The sequence below is a fragment of the Oncorhynchus nerka genome, linkage group LG9b (assembly GCF_034236695.1).
Source record: "Oncorhynchus nerka isolate Pitt River linkage group LG9b, Oner_Uvic_2.0, whole genome shotgun sequence".
NCBI lineage: Eukaryota > Metazoa > Chordata > Actinopteri > Salmoniformes > Salmonidae > Oncorhynchus > Oncorhynchus nerka.
The window spans coordinates 43,554,815-43,575,954 of NC_088424.1; the positions used below are offsets into that span (position 1 = coordinate 43,554,815).

Below are 21,140 nucleotides of genomic sequence, written 5' to 3' on the forward strand. Positions count from 1 at the left end.
TCTATACCAGGCAGTGTCAAAGGAAGGCCCTAAAAATTGTTAAAGACTCCAGCCACCCTAGTCATAGACTGTTCTCTCTGCTAACGCACAGCAAGTGGTGCCGGAGCGCCAAGTCTAGGTCCAAGAGGCTTCTAAACAGCTTCTACCCCCAAGCCATAAGACTCCTGAACACCTAATTAAATGGCCACCCAGACTATTTGCATTGCCCCCCCCCTCTTTTACACCGCTGCTACTCTCTGTTGTCATCTATGCGTAGTCACTTTAATAACTCTACCTACATGTACATATTACCTCAACTAACCAGTGACCCCGCACATTGACTCTGTACCGGTACCCCCCTGTATATAGTCTAGCTATTGTTATTTTACTGCTGCTCTTTAATTACTTGTTACTTTTATTTCTTATTCTTATCCATATTTTTTTTAAACTGCGTTGTTGGTTTGGGGCTTGTAGCATGTGACTAATACAATGTGATTTGATTTGATTTAAGGATGTGATAACATGGAGGTCTCATGTTTAAGGGTGTGATAACATGGAGGTCTGATGTTTAAGGTGTGATAGCATGGAGGTCTCATGTTTAACCTTTCTGGTTTAGGGGGCAGCATTTTCACTTTTGGATGAATAGTGTGCCCAGAGTGGACTGCCTCCTACTCTGTCCCAGATGCTAATATATGCATATTATTATTAGTATTGGATAGAAAACACTCTGAAGTTTCTAAAACTGTTTGAATGATGTCTGTGAGTATAACAGAACTCATATGGCAAACCTGAGAAAAATCCAACCAGGAAGTGGGACACAGGTTTGTAGTTTTTCAAAGCTTGGCCAACCGAATACACATTGAGATATGGATAAAGTTGCACTTCCTACGGCTTCCACAAGATGTCAACCGTCTTTAAAAACTTAAATGAGGATTCTACTATAAAGGAGGGGCTCATGAGACCTCTTTGAGTCAGTGGCCTGGCATAGTGCCTTGGTCTCATGACGCGCGTTCCCGACAGAGTTACCTCTCGTTCCAGTGCTTTTCTGAAGACAAAGGAATTCTCCGGTTGGAACATTATTGATGTTTTATGTTAAAAACATCCTAAAGATTGATTCCATACATCGTTTGACATGTTTCTAAAGGACTGTAACGGAACTTTTCAAGTTTTTGTCTGGATGAAGTGCCTGCACTATTTGGCTATTTGGACATAAATGATGGAACTTTATGGAACAAATCAGTCATTTATTGTTGAACTGGGATGGAACTTTATGGAACAAATCAGTCATTTATTGTTGAACTGGGATGGAACTTTATGGAACAAATCAGTGATTTATTGTTGAACTGGGATTCCTGGGAGTGCCTTCTGATGAAGATCATCAAAGGTAAGTGAATCTTTATGGTGTTGTTTCTAACTTTGTTGATTCCAAAATGGCGGATATTCCTCTGGCTGTTTTGGGTTCTGAGAACGGCGCTCAGAGCCCAAAACAGCCAGAGGAATATCCGCCATTTTGGAATCAACAAGAAATCCCAGTATGCTTTTTCCGTAAAGTTTAAAAAAAATCTGACACAGCGGTTGCATTAAGGAGAAGTCTATCTTTAATTCTGTGGATAACACTTGCATCTTTTATCAATGTTTATTATGAGTATTCCTGCAAAATCACCGGATGTTTTGGAATCAAAATATTACTGCACGTAAGGCGCCAATGTAAACTGAGATTTTTGGATATAAATATGCACATTATCGAACAAAACATACATGTATTGTGTAACATGATGTCCTATGAGTGTCATCTGATGAAGATCATCAAAGGTTAGTGATTAATTTGATCTATATTTCTCATTTTTGTGACTCCTATCTTTGTCTGGAAAAATGGCTGTGTGTTTTTTCGACTTGGCTCTGACCTAACATAATCATATGTTGTGCTTTAGCTGTAAAGCATTTTTGAAATCGGACACGATGGGTAGATTAACAATATGTTTATCTTTCATTTGCTGTATTGGACTTGTTAATGTGTGAAAGTTACATATTTCTAAAAAATATTTTTGAATTTCGCGCACTGCCTTTTTAGCAGAATGTTGTCGAGGGGTTCCAAAGGTTAAGGGTGTGATAACATGAAGGTCTGATGTTTAAGGGTGTGATAACATGCAGGTCTCATGTTTAAGGGTGTGATAGCAGGGAGGAGAGGACAGAACAGGACATAGGCTGACAGGAAAGGACAGGACTGGATAGGGGGACAGCAGAGGACAGAACAGGGGGACAGGAGAGGACAGAACAGGACAGAACAAGTGAGGACAATATTTTCACCTGTATCTATAAATATTTTTTTTTATTGGACATGAATTATGTAAGGACTCACAGAATGACTGATATTTTTATAGGCTTTGCTTTTGTCAAGTGGGCCAGGAGTTGACCCATGCAGAGCCTAATTTAATGCTCAAACCCAAACGTGCTTTTACACCTGCATTGTTTGCTGTTTGGGGTTTTAGGCTGGGTTTCTGTACAGCACTTTGAGATATCAGCTGATGTACGAAGGGCTATATAAATAAATTTGATTTGATTTGAAACCTAACCAGGAACAACTCTTGTCTCTATATAGGCCTGGAGTTAATCTAGAAGGATATATGAAAATGTGGCAGTCTCTTCAGTTTTATTACCGGGAAATGGCTTTGATACCATTGTGCTTACAGCCTCATCAGCAACAGCAGACTTATGTGTGGGTGTGGGTGTGTGCGCGCGTGTGTGTGTGTGTATAAGAGATAATGGACTCATAAATTGTCACATCTGCTCCTGCTACTCCCTCTGGTGTTCATCCGGTGTCTTCTTGACCTGAAGTTACTCCCCCTGTACTCTCTATCTCCCTCTCCCCCTCTGTGTGATTGTGTGGTTGGAGAAAGGTGTGCTGGAGTCAGAGCAGATACCTACCAGCTGCAACTCGTTCCATAATCAAGACCTCAACAAATACTCAGTCCTGCCACTTCCATTCTGCCAGATTGTAATCTCTGCTCATTACCGCTCTGTCTCTGGCTCCTGTCTCCTGTTCCACATCTCACCACCCAACTACATTGCTCTGGATTTTACTCACCACCACTACCACTTCACCTCTGGATGCCAAAACTCTCAATGGAAAACTACTCTTCCGTGTTTTGGAGAGAACTGTTCCTGTTATCCTGCGTCTCTCTGGAAATCACCAGGAAAAGATCAGTTTCCACATCATCGACTGTTCTCATTCACCTCTGGTTCTGGGTCATCCATGGTTAAAGGTACACAACCCACAGATTGACCGGTCCACTGGAAGGGTAACTACTTGGAGTACATTTGAGTCATTCTAATTCTCTACATTCTGCCCTTCCTCCTGCCTTGTATGCACCCCAGTCCATTCCAGAACCCCCAGACCTGTCTTCCGTTTCTCCAGAATATCACGGTCTAGCTCCTGTATTCAGTAAGCACCACACTCCATCTCTGCCGGCCCATCGGCCGTACGACGGTGCTATCGAGCTTCAGCCTGGAGCTCCTCTCCCTAGTAGCAGGTTGTATAACCTCTCTCGCCCGAGCAAGAGGTTATGGAAGAATACATACAGGATTCAGACATGTCAGGCCTTCTTCCTCTCCGGTGGGAGCTGGGTTTTTCTTTGTCAAGAAGAAGGATGGGTCACTGAGGCCATACATAGACATCCGTGGATTGAATAGGATCACTGTCAGGAACAAGTATCCTTTGCCACTTATCAGTGCTACTTTGACCCCCCTCCATGGTTCCACAGTGTTTACTAAACTTGAATGCCTAGCACCTTGTCCACATCAGAAGGGGACGAGTTGAAAACGACATTTCGAGTATTTGGTTATGCCTTTTGGTCTCACTGACACCCCTCCTGTTTTTAAAGAGCCTGGTTAATGATGTCCTGAGGGGTGTCATTGGGCGTTTTGTTTTTGTCTATGTGGATGACATTCTTATTTTTTCGAAGGACCTTGAGGCTCACTAGCAACACGTCCACCAAGTTCTCCAAAGTCTATTGGAGAATAAGGTGTTTGTTAAGGCTGAGAAATGTGAGTTTCATGTTTCCTCTGTGACCTTATTTGATTACATTATTGCTCAAGGACAGCTACGAATGGACCCTGCCAAGGTTAGGGCAGTCACAGAGTGGCCTGTGCCCACGAATCTGAAGCAGTTACAGCGTTTCCTGGGGTTTGGCAATTTTTATAGACTATTCATCCGTGACTACAGTCGTTTGGCAGCGCCTCTCACCAATCACCACTCACCTCCACTCCATTCCACTGGTCCCCTGAGGCAGAAGCGGTGTTCTGGGAACTCAAGCATCGCTTCACTTCTGCTCCTATCCTTTCCCAGCCAGGCCCAGAACTCCAGTTTGTCCTCGAGGTGGACGCTTCCGACACCGGGGTAGGTGAAGTCCTGTCTCAACATTCTCCCTCGGATCAGAAGCTCCATCCTTGTCCCTTGTCCCGAAAGAAGAAATGTTGACATAGGTAACCGGGAACTCCTGGATGTTAAGCTGGCTCTTGAGGAGTAGTGTCCCTGGTTAGAGGGTTCGGTCCTTCCCTTAATTGTGTGGACGGATCACAAAAATCTAGCCTACATCCAGACCGCCAAACATCTGAACTCTCGGCAGGCCAGGTGGGCATTGTTTTTGGAAGATTCAACTTCACACTCGCCCCGGATGTAAGAATACCAAGCCTTACGCCCTCTCCCATCAGTTGACTGCAGACAACACAAGTTCCCGAGCTAGAAACCATTATGCCATCCTCCTGTATCGTTGCTGCTGTCTCCTGGGAGATTGAGTCCCGTGTTTGTCAGGCTCAGCTGAACCAGCCTGATCCTAGAAACAGTCCTTGTAAGGTTCTGTTTGTGCCAGATTGAGTTTGTTCTGATGATCTTCAATGGGCCCATTCTACACACGTCACCTGTCACCCTGGCATGAACCGGACTGTCGCCTTCCTGCGTCAGCGATTTTTGTGGCCCACCATGGAGAAAGACGCTCGGGAATTCATCTCAGCCTACTCAGTCTGGGCTTGGAACAAAACCTCCACGAAAGCTACATCTGGTCTGCTTTGTCCTCTTCCCATACATAGTCGCCCCTGGTCACACATAGCTTTGGACTTTATCACTGGGCTTCCCCCATTGAATGAATGGTAACTCAGTCATCCTCACTATTATTGACTGATTTTCCAAAGAGGCTCACTTCATTCCCCTCCAAGCTTCCGTCCTCCCGGGAGACTGCGGACCTGCTGGTATCCCATGTTTTGCGGCTGCATGGCATCCCTAGTAACATTGTTTCTGACAGAGGACCCCAGTTTACATCCCAGGTATGGACAGCCTTCTGCACAGCTCTGGGTATTAATGTCAGCCGTTCGTCTGGATATCACCCCCAGACCAATGACCAGACCAAGTGGGCCAACCAGGAGTTGGAAATGGCAATACGCTGTGTGACTTCGGCTAACTCTTCCTCATGGAGTGCCCAGCTACCCTGGGTGGAACATGCCCGCAACACCCTAATCAACGCCTCATCAGGTGTCACACTCTATGAGTGTGCTCTGGGTTACCAACCTCCCTTGTTCTCTGCCCAAGAGGTCGAAGTAGCGGTGCCCTCAGTCCAGGACCACATGCGCCGTTGTCGGCGCACCTGGAGGGCCCGGGCTGCCCTTCTTCATGCCTCCACCGGGACCTAATCCCAAGCTAACCTTTGCCTTGCTTCAGCGCCAGTCTACACTCCAGACCAAAAGGTATGGCTTTCATCTAAGGACTTGCCCCTGACAGTGGTTTCCAAAAAAACACCTCACCGATTCATTAGCCCCTTTGAGATTGCTCGTGTCATAAACCCCTCTGATGTTCATCTGAAATTCCCAGACTCTCTCAAAACTCACTCTACCTTTCATGTATCCTTAATTAAACCAGTCTGCTCCTGTCCCCTCCTGCAGCTCCTCCTCCACCCCTCGGCTCATTGACGACCATCTGCCTATACCGTCCGGCGGCTTTTGGATGTGCGCCATCGGGGCCAAGGTTGGCAGTATCTGTTGGACTGGGAAGGATACAGGCCTGAGGATCGCTGCTGGGTGCCCCGTCGTCACATTCTGGATCCCTCCCTCTTACAGGATTTTCATACCTCACACCCAGACAAGACGGGTCATGCGCCAGGTGGCGTGCGTAGAGGGGGGCGTACTGTCACATCTGCTTCTGCTACGCCCTCTGGTGTTCATCCGGGGTCTTCTTGACCTGCAGTTAATCCCCCTGTACATTCTCTCTCTCCCTATCCCTCTCTGTGTGATTGTGTGGTTGGAGAAAGGTGTGCTGGAGTCAGAGCAGATCCCTACCAGCTGCAACTCGTTCCATAATGAAGACCTCAACAAATAGTCCTGCCACTTGCACTCTGCCAGATCGTAATCTCTGCTCATTACTGCTCTGCCTCTGGCTCCTGTCTCCTGTTCCACATCTCACCACCCAACTACATTGCTCTGGATTTTACTCACCACCACTATCTTTGATTCCCCTCAGGACCTGTTTACCCTGTTCTACTCAGCTAACTCCAACCTCAGTCTCCGCATCTCGTTTTTCTGCAACTCATCCAAGCTTCCCCGGATCTGCACTCCATATCTCTCTGTGTAGCTACAAGTATTTTGTTTCCTCATCTGAGTCTGCTCTTGGGTTCCCCTGTGTCGCTCCGCCTAACATAAATAACAGCAATAAAAGCTCTCTGTTTTTAGCTGCCAGTCAATTAAACTACCAATTAAAAACATTCCACTCACAATAACAATCACACTTTAATAGGGTAAATAATATGGAGAGGCTGTTCGATAGCAAGAACTGGAGTATCTTGATTGGATTTTTCCAACAAAATTGTATTACAAACAATGAACAGCACACACTAATATATATAAGTTCACATAATTTAATAAAGAGTTAATTAGGTTATTTAAATGCATTGCATCATAGGTGTAACAACAGATAAATGTAAAGTAAGATCTCTACATGGAAATAGAGGAATTGAGACAGATCATCAATAAACCAGGAAACTAAGATCATCAGTAATGTTTTGATCTGTCCTGTGCCTATCAGTCTGTACTATCATTCCATTCCTTGCCACTCCAAACATTTGACCTTTATTTAACTAGGCAAGTCAGTTAAGAACAAATTCTTATTTTCAATGACAGCCTAGGAACAGTGGGTTAACTGCCTGTTCAGTGGCAGAATGACAGATTTGTACCTTGTCAGCTCGGGGGTTTTGAACTTGCAACCTTCCGGTTACTAGTCCAACGCTCTAACCACTAGGCTACCCTGCCTCCCCAAAACATGGCATGACAAGAAGTGGCGAGGCGTGAAATGATAACAGAAACCGACTGGTACCCAGGATAGTTTTTTACCGAGGCTAGTTTTTTTAAAAATATCCCAGATGACGAGGAAGAACATTTTAACCAGCATACCATCTGTCTAGTAACCTTCAGAAAACACAACACACAAAGGAGCAATAGAGAAAACTAAAACATATTTCATTCGTTACAGTAGTAACAACCTCTGAATTAATTTGGTCAGTTCAGAAGAGGAACTGCTTATATTGCACATTATTTAAAAACAATAGCATTTATACATTGAAGAGAAAAAGATAACCAAAACATTTATATCAAACATTATTGCTTGTTGCACACATATACCTTCATACTTGTATTACAGCAACGTTAATACATTACATTATTACAATGTTATTACAACTATGTACATCTGGCTTGTACCAACCAAAGCCTGTTCTTGTCCCTTCGAAGGAAATAAACACATTTAACAGAGTTCATCCAGCCATCTTGCATCAGCCCAATGCATGTTCATCATGCAGCAGGCTAGATCACAGCTGATTGATTCATGCAAGGAGAAATGGTAAATGGAAGCGAGGCTATCTGCCAGGGTAGGTTTATTCCATGGGACAGAGGTCAGGCAATCTGCCAGGGTAGGTTTATTCCAATCGGACAGAGGTCAGGCTATGTGCCAGGGTAGGTTTATTCCAATCGGAAAGAGGTCAGGCTATGTGCCAGGGTAGGTTTATTCCATGGGACAGAGGTCAGGCTATGTGCCAGGGTAGGTTTATTCCATGGGACAGAGGTCAGGCTATGTGCCAGGGTAGGTTTATTCCATGGGACAGAGGTCAGGCAATCTGCCAGGGTAGGTTTATTCCAATCGGAAAGAGGTCAGGCTATGTGCCAGGGTAGGTTTATTCCAATCGGACAGAGGTCAGGCTATGTGCCAGGGTAGGTTTATTCCAATCGGAAAGAGGTCAGGCTATGTGCCAGGGTAGGTTTATTCCATGGGACAGAGGTCAGGCTATGTGCCAGGGTAGGTTTATTCCATGGGACAGAGGTCAGGCTATGTGCCAGGGTAGGTTTATTCCATGGGACAGAGGTCAGGCTATCTGCCAGGGTAGGTTTATTCCATGGGACAGAAGTCAGGCAATCTGCCAGGGTAGGTTTATTCCATGGGACAGAAGTCAGGCAATCTGCCAGGGTAGGTTTATTCCAATCGGAAAGAGGTCAGGCAATCTGCCAGGGTAGGTTTATTCCATGGGACAGAAGTCAGGCAATCTGCCAGGGTAGGTTTATTCCAATCGGAAAGAGGTCAGGGTATGTGCCAGGGAAGGTTTATTCCATGGCACAGACAGACCAGGGTATCTGCTGTGTGGAAAGTAAGATAAGGTAGGATGATGTTGATGTAACGTCAGGAGCCTTCTTCACCCACACACCAGTCCTCATCATTTCTCCATCAGTCCTTTATCTTCAGCCAAGAAGTCTTTTACCCTATATTGATAGACAGTATCCTCATGAATCATCAGCAGGGTTGTGGATTCTTGTTTTACCTGGAATGGTTTTTAGATAGAGACACATTTAAATCATCATCATTATCACTGCCATCATTACCATCATCATCATCATCATCATCATCATCATCCTCACCACCATCCTCATTGTTGTCGTCATCACCATCGTCATCATCAATATCATCATCACTACCACCACAACCACCATCACCACCACCATCACCATCATCATCATCACCATCATCATCATCACCAACATCATCATCACCATCACTACCACCACCAACATCATCATCACCATCACTACCACCACCAACATCATCATCATCACCATCACTACCACCACCAACATCATCATCACCATCACTACCACCACCAACATCATCATCATCACCACCATCATCATCACCATCACTACCACCACCAACATCATCATCACCATCACTACCACCACCATCATCATCATCACCATCACTACCACCACCAACATCATCATCACCATCACCACCATCATCACCAACATCATCATCACCATCACTACCACCACCAACATCATCATCACCATCACTACCACCACCAACATCATCACCACCACCAACATCATCATCACCATCACTACCAACATCATCATCACCATCACTACCACCACCAACATCATCATCACCATCACTACCACCACCAACATCATCATCACTACCACCACCATCATCACCATCACCATCACTACCACCACCAACATCATCATCACCATCACTACCACCACCAACATCATCACCACCACCAACATCATCATCACCATCACTACCACCACCAACATCATCATCACCATCACTACCACCACCAACATCATCATCACCATCACTACCACCACCAACATCATCATCACTACCACCACCAACAACAACTTCATATAAAGAACAATAGCTGAGCCCAGTAGCTGAATTCTCATAATTGATATCATTCCACTGAGGAACACCTTGAGTTACACCACCTCAGTTTAATTATTTATATTGTCCTCTACTTCCTCTACTTCCTGTACAGAACAGATCGTGTTCCTTCTTCTATTCCAGCCCAGATCCCTGGTGTATGTCCCTGCCTAAATGGCAGCTTCCATTAACCTTACTCCTACAGTACAGTGTAACATCAAAGAACACCGCCGCTTGCGGGCAGAGCTTTGGTCTCTAGTGTAACCGGGGCGTTCTTGAAAGTTAACCACCTTCATGGGCAGGGGAATCATGCATACATTATTTTAGAGGGGGCACTAAGTACGTGAGGTTGGCCCCCATTCTCTGGAATTTAGAGAATTTTGCATTTTAAAACAATCTGAAACAAATTTTTCCTGCAATCTAGAGCCATAATCATTACGCCTAATTATATGTAAAAAAATATATATATGTATACTACCGTTCAAAAGTTTGGGGTCACTAAAGAAATGTCCTTGTTTTTGAAAGAAAAGCACATTTCTGGTCCATTAAAATAACATCAAATTGATCAGAAATACAGGGTAGACATTGTTAATGTTGTAAATGACTATTGTAACTGGAAACGGCTGATTTTTAGTGGAATATCTACAAAAGTGTACAGAGGCCCATTATCAGCAACCATCACTCCTGTGTTCCAATGGCACGTTGTTAGCTAATCCAAGTTTATCATTTTAAAAGGTTAATTGATAATTTGAAAACCATTTTGCACTTATGTTAGCACAGCTGAAAACTGTTGTTCTGATTAAAGAACCAATAAAACTGGCCTTCTTTAGACTTGTTGAGTATCTGGAGCATCAGCATTTGTGGGTTCGATTACAGGCTCAAAATGGCCAGAAACAAAGAATCTTCTTCTGAAACTCGTCAGTCTATTCTTGTTCTGAGAAATGAAGGCTATTCCATGTGAGAAATTGCCAAGAAACTGAAGATCTCGTACAATGTTGTGTACTGCTCCCTTCACAAAACAGCGCAAACTGGCCCTAACCAGAATAGAAAGAGGAGTGAGAGGCCCTGGTGCACAACTGAGCAAGAGGACAAGTACATTAGAGTGTCTAGTTTGAGAAACAGACGCCTCACAAGTCCTCAACTGGCAGTTTCATTAAATAGTACCCGCAAAACACCAGTCTCAACGCCAACAGTGAAGAGGCGACTCCACAATGCTGACTTTCTAGGCGTTCCTCTGTCCAGTGTTCCTCTGTCCAGTGTCTGTGTTCTTTTGTCCTTCTTAATCTTTCATTTTTATTGGCCAGTCTGAGATTTGCGGGTACTATTTAATGAAGCTGCCAGTTGAGGTGCTCCATCATGCTGGGAAAGGCATTGTTCGTCACCAAACTGTTCCTGGATGGTTGGGAGAAGTTGCTCTTGGAGGATGTGTTTGTACCATTATTTATTCATGGCTGTGTTCCTAGGCAAAATTGTGAGTGAGCCCACTCCCTTGGCTGAGAAGCAACCCCACACATGAATGGTCTCAGGATGCTTTACTGTTGGCATGACACACGACTGATGGTAGCGCTCACCTTGTCTTCTCCGGACAAGCTTTTTTCCGGATGCCCCAAACAATCGGAAAGGGGATTCGTCAGAGAAAATTACTTTACCCCAGTCCTCATCAGTCCAATCCCTGTACCTTTAGCAGAATATCAGTCTACCCCTGATGTTTTTCCTGGAGAGAAGTGGCTTCTTTGCTGCCCTTCTTGACACCAGGCCATCCTCCAAACGTCTTCGTCTCACTGTGCATGCAGATGCACTCACACCTGCCTGCTGCCATTCCTGAGCAAGCTCTGTACTGGTGGTGCCCCGATCCCTCAGCTGAATCAACTTTAGGAGACGATCTTGGCACTTGCTGGACTTTCTTGGGTGCCATGAAGCCTTCTGCAGAAATGCAGTGGAAATGTTTTGGGGGGATTCAGTTCATTTGCATGGCAAAGAGGGACTTTGCAATTAATTGCAATTCATCTGATCAATCTTCATAACATTCTGGAGTATATGCAAATTGCCATCATACAAACTGAGGCAGCAGACTTTGTGAAAATAAATATTTGTAATTCTCAAAACTTTTGGCCACACCTGTACAACTCAACACCCCACAGTGAGTATACAGTACAGCCCACAGTCTACTATATAAATATAACTCAATACCCCACAGTGGGTATACAGTGCCGCCCACAGTCTACTATATAAATATAACTCAATACCCCACAGTGGGTATACAGTGCCGCCCACAGTCTACTATATAAATACAACTCAACATGCTGCAGTGGCTAATTCCTCATTAATATCATTCCACTGAGGTAAGCTACTCCTTGTGTTATATTTCAGTTTATTTATTGATCTTCTCCCCCCTGTACACAAGCGACAGTGCCCCTCCCTCCCTCTCCGTCCCCCTACCATCGCAGGGATATCAACCAAGGCCCTTGGTGTATCAGCCTAACTCCATGGCAGCTGTGGTAAGGGTTATGTCTTGTGATATATAGACCACTAGGACACATAGCACAGTCTGCGACAGACAGATACACTGGTGGTGTAATGCTGCTGGGGTTTTGGGGAGGTGGGGAGCTGAGACATTGAGGGGGTGAGTGCAGTGGTTTGCTGATGAGGAAGAGAGGGCATTGTAAAATAAACACCTGCTGGGGTGCTTGAACACTGGGTTGGTGACCACTAGGGTGGTGTGACACCAGGGTGATGAGACACCAGGGTGATGAGACACTAGGGTGGTGAGACACTAGGGTGGTGAAACACTAGGGTGATGAGACACTAGGGTGGTGAGACACTAGGGTGATGAGGCACTAGGGTGGTGAGACACTAGGGTGATGAGGCACTAGGGTGGTGAAACACTAGGGTGATGAGACACTAGGGTGGTGAAACACTAGGGTGGTGAAACACTAGGGTGATGAGACACTAGGGTGTGAAACACTAGGGTGATGAGGCACTAGGGTGGTGGAAAACTAGGGTGGTGAAACACTAGGGTGATGGGACACTAGGATTGTGAGACACTAGGGTGATGAGGCACTAGGGTGGTGAGACACTAGGGTGATGAGGCACTAGGGTGGTGAGACACTAGGGTGATGAGGCACTAGGGTGGTGAAACACTAGGGTGATGAGACACTAGGGTGGTGAAACACTAGGGTGATGAGGCACTAGGGTGGTGGAAAACTAGGGTGGTGAAACACTAGGGTGATGGGACACTAGGATTGTGAGACACTAGGGTGATGAGGCACTAGGGTGGTGAGACACTAGGGTGATGAGGCACTAGGGTGGTGAAACACTAGGGTGTTGAGACTCTAGGGTGATGAGACTCTAGGGGGAGGGTACTTTCAGACACAAGGGCAGTGAGACACGAGGGTGGTGGGATACTAGGGTGATGAGACTCTAGGGGGAGGGTACTTCCCTCGTCTCAACCGTGTTGTTTTTCAACCGGTTGCAACTCTGTTCTAGTTATGTCCTAGTAATGTTTCCTAGTATAAATAGCCCTGAACTTTGGCGGGGATAGAGAGATACAATGTGCTAAGGGGAGGAGCAGATGAGCTTTATGTAACAGACTTTAAATTAATGTGAAGAGAGAGAAGGGGGGGAGGTACCCAGGTACGTACATTTTAATGGAGAGTCCTAATGTCCTAATGTGAACAGGCTGACACAGTTAAAAACCTAAGAAGAGGTTGTCCTGTAGATACATGTCCTAATGACGTCCTCTTAATAGATCATAAAGTTCAGTGAAATTGACTGACATGAAAACCTTGTAATCAGTTAAAACAGAGTGCAGTTGTTAGAACTGATAGGGAGAGATGTTACCTCAAAGGTTGTGACCTGTGTCCTCTAACATTGACCTCGGCCTGTAAACACTTCTCAGCGGAAGTGTCATACCTACAGCTCCTACTGTTTGTGTTGTAGCCTGCTGTTGCCACAATTCAATACGAACTTGTGACGGTGCCGAAAAGCACTGGGTCGCATGGCTCTGGTCCAGGGCGTTAATGTGCATTTATGCAGAAATGACTCATTCTGTTTTACCTCAGCAAAGCCTCTTCCTAGACGACAAAAGCTGGTCAAAATGATCTCACTACGATCAGTTTACAACCTGAACGGATTGTTTTCTGATTGCGATGGCGTCAGTTCAACCCATTTTGCCCGCTAGGGTTGACTGTGGAAAAGTCTCAAGCAATGTAAAGAAGGAATCAATTGATTTGTACTGTACAGAAGCTGTATTGTCTGCAGGGTGAAATAGGCTCACCTTTCCGCGGGGGGTGCAGACTTGGTATGCTCCATCTCCTGCCTATGGACTCCATAAGAGATATTTATTATGGGCCGGACATTATAAAGGATAGGACATATGTACACTACAAAAGTATGTGGACACCCCTTCAAATGAGTGGATTTGGCTATTTCAGCCACACCCGCTGCTCTGACAGGTGTATAAAATTGAGCACACAGCCAAGCAATCTCCATAGACAAACATTGGCAGCAGAAATACCCGTACTGAAGAGCTCAGTGACTTTCAACGTAGCTTCCCCCGGTCAACTGTAAGTGCTGTGATTGTGAAGTGGAAACGTCTAGGAGCAACAACGGCTCAGCAGCGGAGTGGCAGGCAGAAGGGACCAGCTCGTACAAAAAAAAGTATGTCCTCGGTTGCAACACTCACTACCGAGTTCCAAACTGCCTCTGGAAGCAACGTCAGCACAAGAACTGTTCTGTCGGGAGCTTCATAAAATGGGTTTCCATAGCTGAGTAGCCGCAAACAAGCCTAAGATCACCATGCGCAATGCCAAGCATTGGCTGGAGTGGTGTAAAGCTTGCCGCCATTGGACTCTGGAGCGGTGGAAACGCGTTCTCTGGAGTGCTGAATCACGCTTCACCATCTGGCAGTATGACGGATAGATCTGGTTTGGCGGATGCCAGCAGAACGCTACCTGCCCCAATGCACAGCACCAACTTTAAAGTTTGGTGGAGGAGGAAAAACAATATGGGGCTGTTTTTCATGGTTTTGGCCCCTTAGTTCCAGTGAAGGGAAATCTTAACACTACAGCATACAATGACATTCTATACAATTCTGTGCTTCCAACTTTGTGGCAACAGTTTGGGGAAAGGCCCTTTCCTGTTTCAGCATGACCCCGTGCACAAAGCGAGGTCCATACAGAAATGGTTTGTAAAGATCGGTGTGGAAGAACTTGACTGGCCTGCACACAGCCCTGACCCCAACTCTATTGAACACATTTGGGATGAATTGGAACGCCGACTGCGAGTCAGGTCTAATCGTCCAACATCGGTGCCCGACCTCACTAATGCTCTTGTGGGTAAATGGAAGCAAGTCCCCGCAGCAATGTACCAACATATAGTGAAAAGCCTTCCCAGAAGAGTGGAGGCTGTTATAACAGCAAAGCGAGGACCAACTCCATATTAATGCCCATGATTTCAGAATGAGATGACGAGCAGGTGTCCACATACTTTTTGATCATGTTGTGTATTTACGCTTACCACATAAAATATGTCTCTGTTACCTTTCCTTTTGTGCTATCATCTTCTGGTCATCACATCTGGAAATAAATACAACTAGTGTGAGTGTAATGTTGTTGTTGTTGTTGTTTTTTTACCTCAGAAACAACTAGTTTAATTTAATTTTATATTCCTGGCAGCTAACCATCTTTGCAACCTGATTATGAGAGGGATCACTGATTTAGACCCTTATATTCAAAGCTCTCTTATGTTGCTTTTACTCAGGCAGCCCAATTCTGATCTTTTGCCCAATTACTGGCAAAAGATACTGATCTGATTAGTGGAAAAAGATCAGAATAAGACTGCCTGTGTAACCACAGCCATATAGACCCACATACATGTACTCATTCTGTACATATACATAACAGGAGGCTGCTGATGGGAGGATCGCTCATAATAACGTCTGCAACGGCGCAACTGGAATCGCTGCTTTTGATATCATTCCACTGATTCCACTCTAGCCATTACCACGAGCCCGTCCTCCCAAATTAAGGTGCCACCAACTTCCTGTGATATACATAGCACACACTCCATAGCTTAGCTGCGTCTCCTGTAAGGTGAGCAGGCTAAACAAGGTGCCTCATCGGTGACACCTGGTGGCAATGGGGACTTACTGCAGGACACATTCTGGGATCTGTATGTGGTCCATAGGAATCAGCTGGCTCAACTCATCCAATGTGTGAACATAGCGGATCTTATCCAGGAACTTCACACTGCAGCAGAGAGAGACAGATGGATGGAGAGAGGAAGAGAGATTTTTATAGTCTGAATCACATTCATCTTGGAAGCTAGAACTAAAATCTTGCATAATTGGGTCAAATGCGATACCAGTTATGTCAAATTAGAACCACTTTAACATTGTTTTCTCTAATGGTTCTTTAGGTTCCTGAGGCTGCTCCTCCTTCTGAGTCCTGAGGCTGCTCCTCCTTCTGAGTCCTGAGGCTGCTCCTCTCTCTGAGTCCTAAGGCTGCTCCTCCCACTTAGTCCTGAGGCTCCTTCTCCGTCTGAGTCCCGAAACTGCACCTCCCTCCTCCCTGCTCCCATGCCCTCCGTCTGAGTCTCGAGGTTGCTCCTCCCACTGAGTCCTGAGGCTGCTCCTCTCTCTGAGTCCTGAGGCTGCTCCTCCTTCTGAGTCCTGAGGCTGCTCCTCTCTCTGAGTCCTGAGGCTGCTCCTCTCTCTGAGTCCTGAGGCTGCTCCTCCTTCTGAGTCCTGAGGCTGCTCCTCTCTCTGAGTCCTGAGGCTGCTCCTCCTTCTGAGTCCTGAGGCTGCTCCTCTCTCTGAGTCCTGAGGCTGCTCCTCTCTCTGAGTCCTGAGGCTGCTCCTCTCTCTGAGTCCTGAGGCTGCTCCTCTCTCTGAGTCCTGAGGCTGCTCCTCTCTCTGAAACCTGAGGCTGCTCCTCCCGGCTCCCATGCCCTCCCCAGGTGCAGTGATGATGATGATAATGAGGGGTCTTACCTGATGAAGGGTCTGGAGATGGCCAGGATTGTACGGATGAACCAGGATGGGTGAGCAATGACCAGCCACTTCAGATTCTTCTTCAACCTGCAGAGGACATTAAAATACCATTTACATTAACTGTATGTTCATACAGCATAGGTTACACATCTATAAGCACATTATAATCAGGACATTACACATCTATAAGCACATAAACACAATTAACCTGACACAACATTTAAAGGTCATTTAAAGGTCCATTCCGTAAATTGTAATTTACCTCCTGTTGATGGTGTGGTAGCACCTCTTTAGCCAGCTGATACCAGGCATCCTCCTGCGAGGCGTTGCTCCGTTCAGATAGATAATCATGTAGTCCTCAGCCACTAACAACTCCAGGCTACTGATCACATAGCTGATGAGAAAACAAACACACAACTCATATTAAATACACATTACTGAGGGAAAACATACACAACTCATATTAAATACACATTACTGAGGGAAAACTGATAATAATTTGTATGTTTAAGATAATGACTAAAGTATTCCACCCTGAAACCATATAATTATTAAATGCGCATTCTTGAGGGAAAACACATACACAACTCATATTAAATACACATTCCTGAGGGAAAAAACACACAACTCATTAAATACACATTCCTGAGAGAAAACGTACACACAACTCATATTAAACACACATTCCTGAGGGAAAACAGACACACAACTCATATTAAATACACATTACTGAGGGAAAACTGATAGAATAATTTGTATGTTTTAGATAATGGCTAAAGTATTCCACCCTGAAACCATATAATTGTATGAAATGTGTTATAGTCATAATTCAATAATGTGTGTGGGGGAAAATATACACACAACTCATATTAAATACACATTCCCGAGGGAAAACACACACAACACAACGTGGTGTGGGTTCTTACAGGAAGAGGTTCTCCATGATGTAAGTGTAGTCCTCACAGCTGCTCTCTGGCAGGTAACACGCCGCAAACACTATGATGGCATTCAGACCCTCACCGTAGTAACCTGAGAGAGAGAGAGAGAGAGAGAGGCGGAATTATTTACTCGATTCGGAACACACACACACACACATATTGTCATCGTCACTCCCCCCCCCCAACCTAACCTCCATCCCCTGACACCAACCTCCATGTGTGACCACCCTCAGGTATGGTCTGATGACAGCCATGTCTATCCTCTGTTCCTGATCTCCTATTATCACTGTCCTCCACAGTCTGCCTGCCTCCTCCTCCTCCTCTGTCTGGCCTCCAGGCAGACCCTTGGAACTCACTATAGGAGTGTCGTCTGAAAACCACGAGGTGTGGATGCTGGTCATCCTCTCAATATACTTGCATCTTAGTTTTATCAGAGAACATGAAATTGAAAGTTACTCACTTGTCTTCCTTTATCTCAAAATGATGTGCTAATTGTGTATATTGTATATTGTAGTTATACTTCACGTCTTGTTCCCTTCCCCACAGACCATGTGACCCCTGTCTGACCTTCCCACTCCAGGTCGTTGCCGTTGGTGATAAACTCCAAGGAGTCGTTGTCATCGGGCGTGTCCATGTCGTCCACGTTGACATCCAGGTCGTCAGGGTTACCTAAGAAGTCATCTGACAGGACGGAACCTTCGCTCTGGTCCAATGACATGTTCATGTCCGGAGCTACCAGCGTACGGCGCTTATGCAGGGCCGACGACTCACCCCAAACACCAACGTTCAGGGTGTTAGGGGGAGCTAGTAGAGGAGACAGAAGGGGCGGCGAGGGTGAAGAAAGGAGGCGAGGGGGGAGGAGAGGAGAGGAGAAGAGAGGAGGGAGGAGAGGTGAAGAGAGGAGTGGGGGGAGAGGAGATGAGGAGATGAGACAAGAGGAGAGGAGAAGAGAGGAGGGGGGGAAGAAAAGATGAGAGGAGAGGAGAGGAGAGGAGAGGAAACAAGAGGGGAGGAAAGGAGAGGAAAGGAAACAAGAGGAAAGGTTAGGAAAGGAGAGGAGAGGGCAGTTTATCACTATGCACATTTTACTGGCAGAAATGTTTGAATTGTTGGACTGGAGAAAATAAACTTTTGCTCTACTTACTTGTCGTGTTGTCAGTGAGCCCCCTGTCCTCCATGTCTCCATCTTCTGGTAGAGGCCTGGTAGGGACCACAGAGACAGAGAGGTTTGCCAAGACGTTATAATAATTGTTTTAGAAAATGATTGTCACTGGTAATAATACACTCCTGAGTTCAGAGCCTCGGTATTGTGGAGATAGACTATTGTTCTCTATAGATAGAAACAGTGGGATGTCTTGAGTCAGAGAACTCAACCACAGTTATTGTGTACCATGTCTCCCCCTGACATTATAACAAGAGAATCCGACTGTTAACACAGGAAGAAATAAGAGGGTGGACGGCAGTGGAGGCTGCTGAGGGGAGGACGGCTCATAATAATACCTGGAACGGAGCCAATGGAATAGCATCCATTTGATACCATTCTGCTCCAGCCGTTACCACGAGCCTGTCCTCCCCAATTAAGGTGCCACCAACCTCCTGTGGTGGATGGCTAGATTCCAGTTTCTCCACTCCCTCCCCCCTTTCCGAATCCCCAACCCTTAACTCTACACCCTAACCCCTCCACAGTCTCTGGTTACCATAAAGATGACTTATTTGGGTGTGATAATGCTACTGAATTACCAAGGAGAGAGATGAGGAGATAGGAGAAAATAATAGTGTACATTGGGTTTAGCTGCACCATACTAGTGTACATTGGGTTTAGCTGCACCATACTAGTGTACATTGGGTTTAGCTGCACCATACTAGTGTACATTGGGTTTAGCTGCACCATACTAGTGTACATGGGGCTTAGCTGCACCATACTAGTGTACATGGGGCTTAGCTGTATCATACTATTGTACATTGGGTTTAGCTGCACCATACAAGTGTACATTGGGTTTAGCTGCACCATACTAGTGTACATTGGGTTTAGCTGCACCATACTAGTGTACATTGGGTTTAGCTGCACCATACTAGTGTACATTGGGTTTAGCTGCACCATACTAGTGTACATGGGGCTTAGCTGTATCATACTATTGTACATTGGGTTTAGCTGCACCATACAAGTGTACATTGGGTTTAGCTGCACCATACTAGTGTACATTGGGTTTAGCTGCACCATACTAGTGTACATTGGGTTTAGCTGCATCATAATAGTGTACATGGGGCTTAGCTGCAGCTCAGAAATATAACAATAAGAAAACACAAAACCAAAGTGAATGTCAAGTAGACCCTTGGGCCTCCTACCAGGGGCAGACTGGCAATCTGGCATTTCAGGCAAATGTCAGATGTGCTGGTCCATTTTTAGCCCAATGGGCCTGTCTAACTTGGGTTTTCTGTGAAAAATTTGAATTTTCTGGCTAATAATTGGATCACCAAGGAAAAAAATGTGCAGGTGTGTTAGAAATGTCAGGGCCAATTTCTGGTCCCAGTCCGGCCCTGCCTCATTACACTCTGAACATTATAATCACTACTTCTCTACCCATCCAATAGCTTCCTCTCACTACTCCTCTATCCATCCAATAGCTTCCGCTTGCTACTCCTCCAATAGCTTCCTCTCACTACTTCTCTACCAATCCCAGAGCTTCCTTTCACTACTCCTCTACCCATCCAATAGCTTCCTCTCACTACTCTTCTACCCATCCAATAACTTCCTCTCACTACTTCTCTACCCATCCAATAGCTTCCTCTCACTACTCCTCTACCAATCCCAGAGCTTCCTCTCACTACTCCTCTACCAATCCCAGAGCTTCCTCTCACTACTCCTCCAATAGCTTCCTCTCACTACTTCTCTACCAATCCCAGTGCTTCCTTTCACTACTCCTCTACCCATCCAATAACTTCCTCTCACTACTCCTCTACCCATCCAATAACTTCCTCTCACTACTCCTCTACCCCCCATCCCAGAGCTTCCTTTCACTACTCCTCTACCCATCCAATAACTTCCTCTCACTACTCCTCTACCCCCCATCCCAGAGCTTCCTTTCACTACTCCTCTACCCATCCAATAACTTCCTCTCACTACTCCTCTACCCATCCCAGAGCTTCCTCTCACTACTCTACCCATCCCAGAGCTTCCTCTCACTACTCCTCTACCCATCCAATAGCTTCCTCTCACTACTTCTCTACCCATCCCAGAGCTTCCTCTCACTACTCCTCTACCCATCCCAGAGCTTCCTCTCACTACTCTACCCATCCCAGAGTGTTAGAGCCGATTTGGACATATTTGTATAAAAGACCGAACATATGGAGCTCCATGTATATTTGTGTAAATATATTAAATAATAATGTAAATGATGAAATATTAGGTACGTACCTTTATGATTTATATTTACCTGATTGAGATATATTCATTTGTTGTTAGTGTAACTTAGTTTTTGGCCCCCCCTCTTGCCTATTC

The 21,140-nt window shown here is 45.4% G+C and overlaps 1 protein-coding gene across 1 annotated transcript in view; it reads right to left on the minus strand.

Annotated features, from left to right (window-relative positions):
* Positions 1–6,737: 6,737 nt before the first annotated feature.
* The window catches only part of LOC115116136 (caytaxin-like), a 35,226-nt gene continuing 20,823 nt past the window's right edge, over positions 6,738–21,140 (minus strand). Inside the window, exons 4-13 of the mRNA XM_029644621.2 lie at positions 18,786–18,841; positions 18,209–18,445; positions 17,853–18,011; positions 17,630–17,732; positions 16,966–17,097; positions 16,704–16,790; positions 15,862–15,960; positions 15,253–15,288; positions 13,989–14,030; positions 6,738–8,825 (exon numbers count right to left, since the gene is read on the minus strand). Of these exons, the coding sequence (XP_029500481.1) occupies positions 8,822–8,825; positions 13,989–14,030; positions 15,253–15,288; positions 15,862–15,960; positions 16,704–16,790; positions 16,966–17,097; positions 17,630–17,732; positions 17,853–18,011; positions 18,209–18,445; positions 18,786–18,841 (955 nt within the window). The 3' untranslated portion in view covers positions 6,738–8,821. The remainder of the gene's footprint in view (positions 8,826–13,988; positions 14,031–15,252; positions 15,289–15,861; positions 15,961–16,703; positions 16,791–16,965; positions 17,098–17,629; positions 17,733–17,852; positions 18,012–18,208; positions 18,446–18,785; positions 18,842–21,140) is intronic.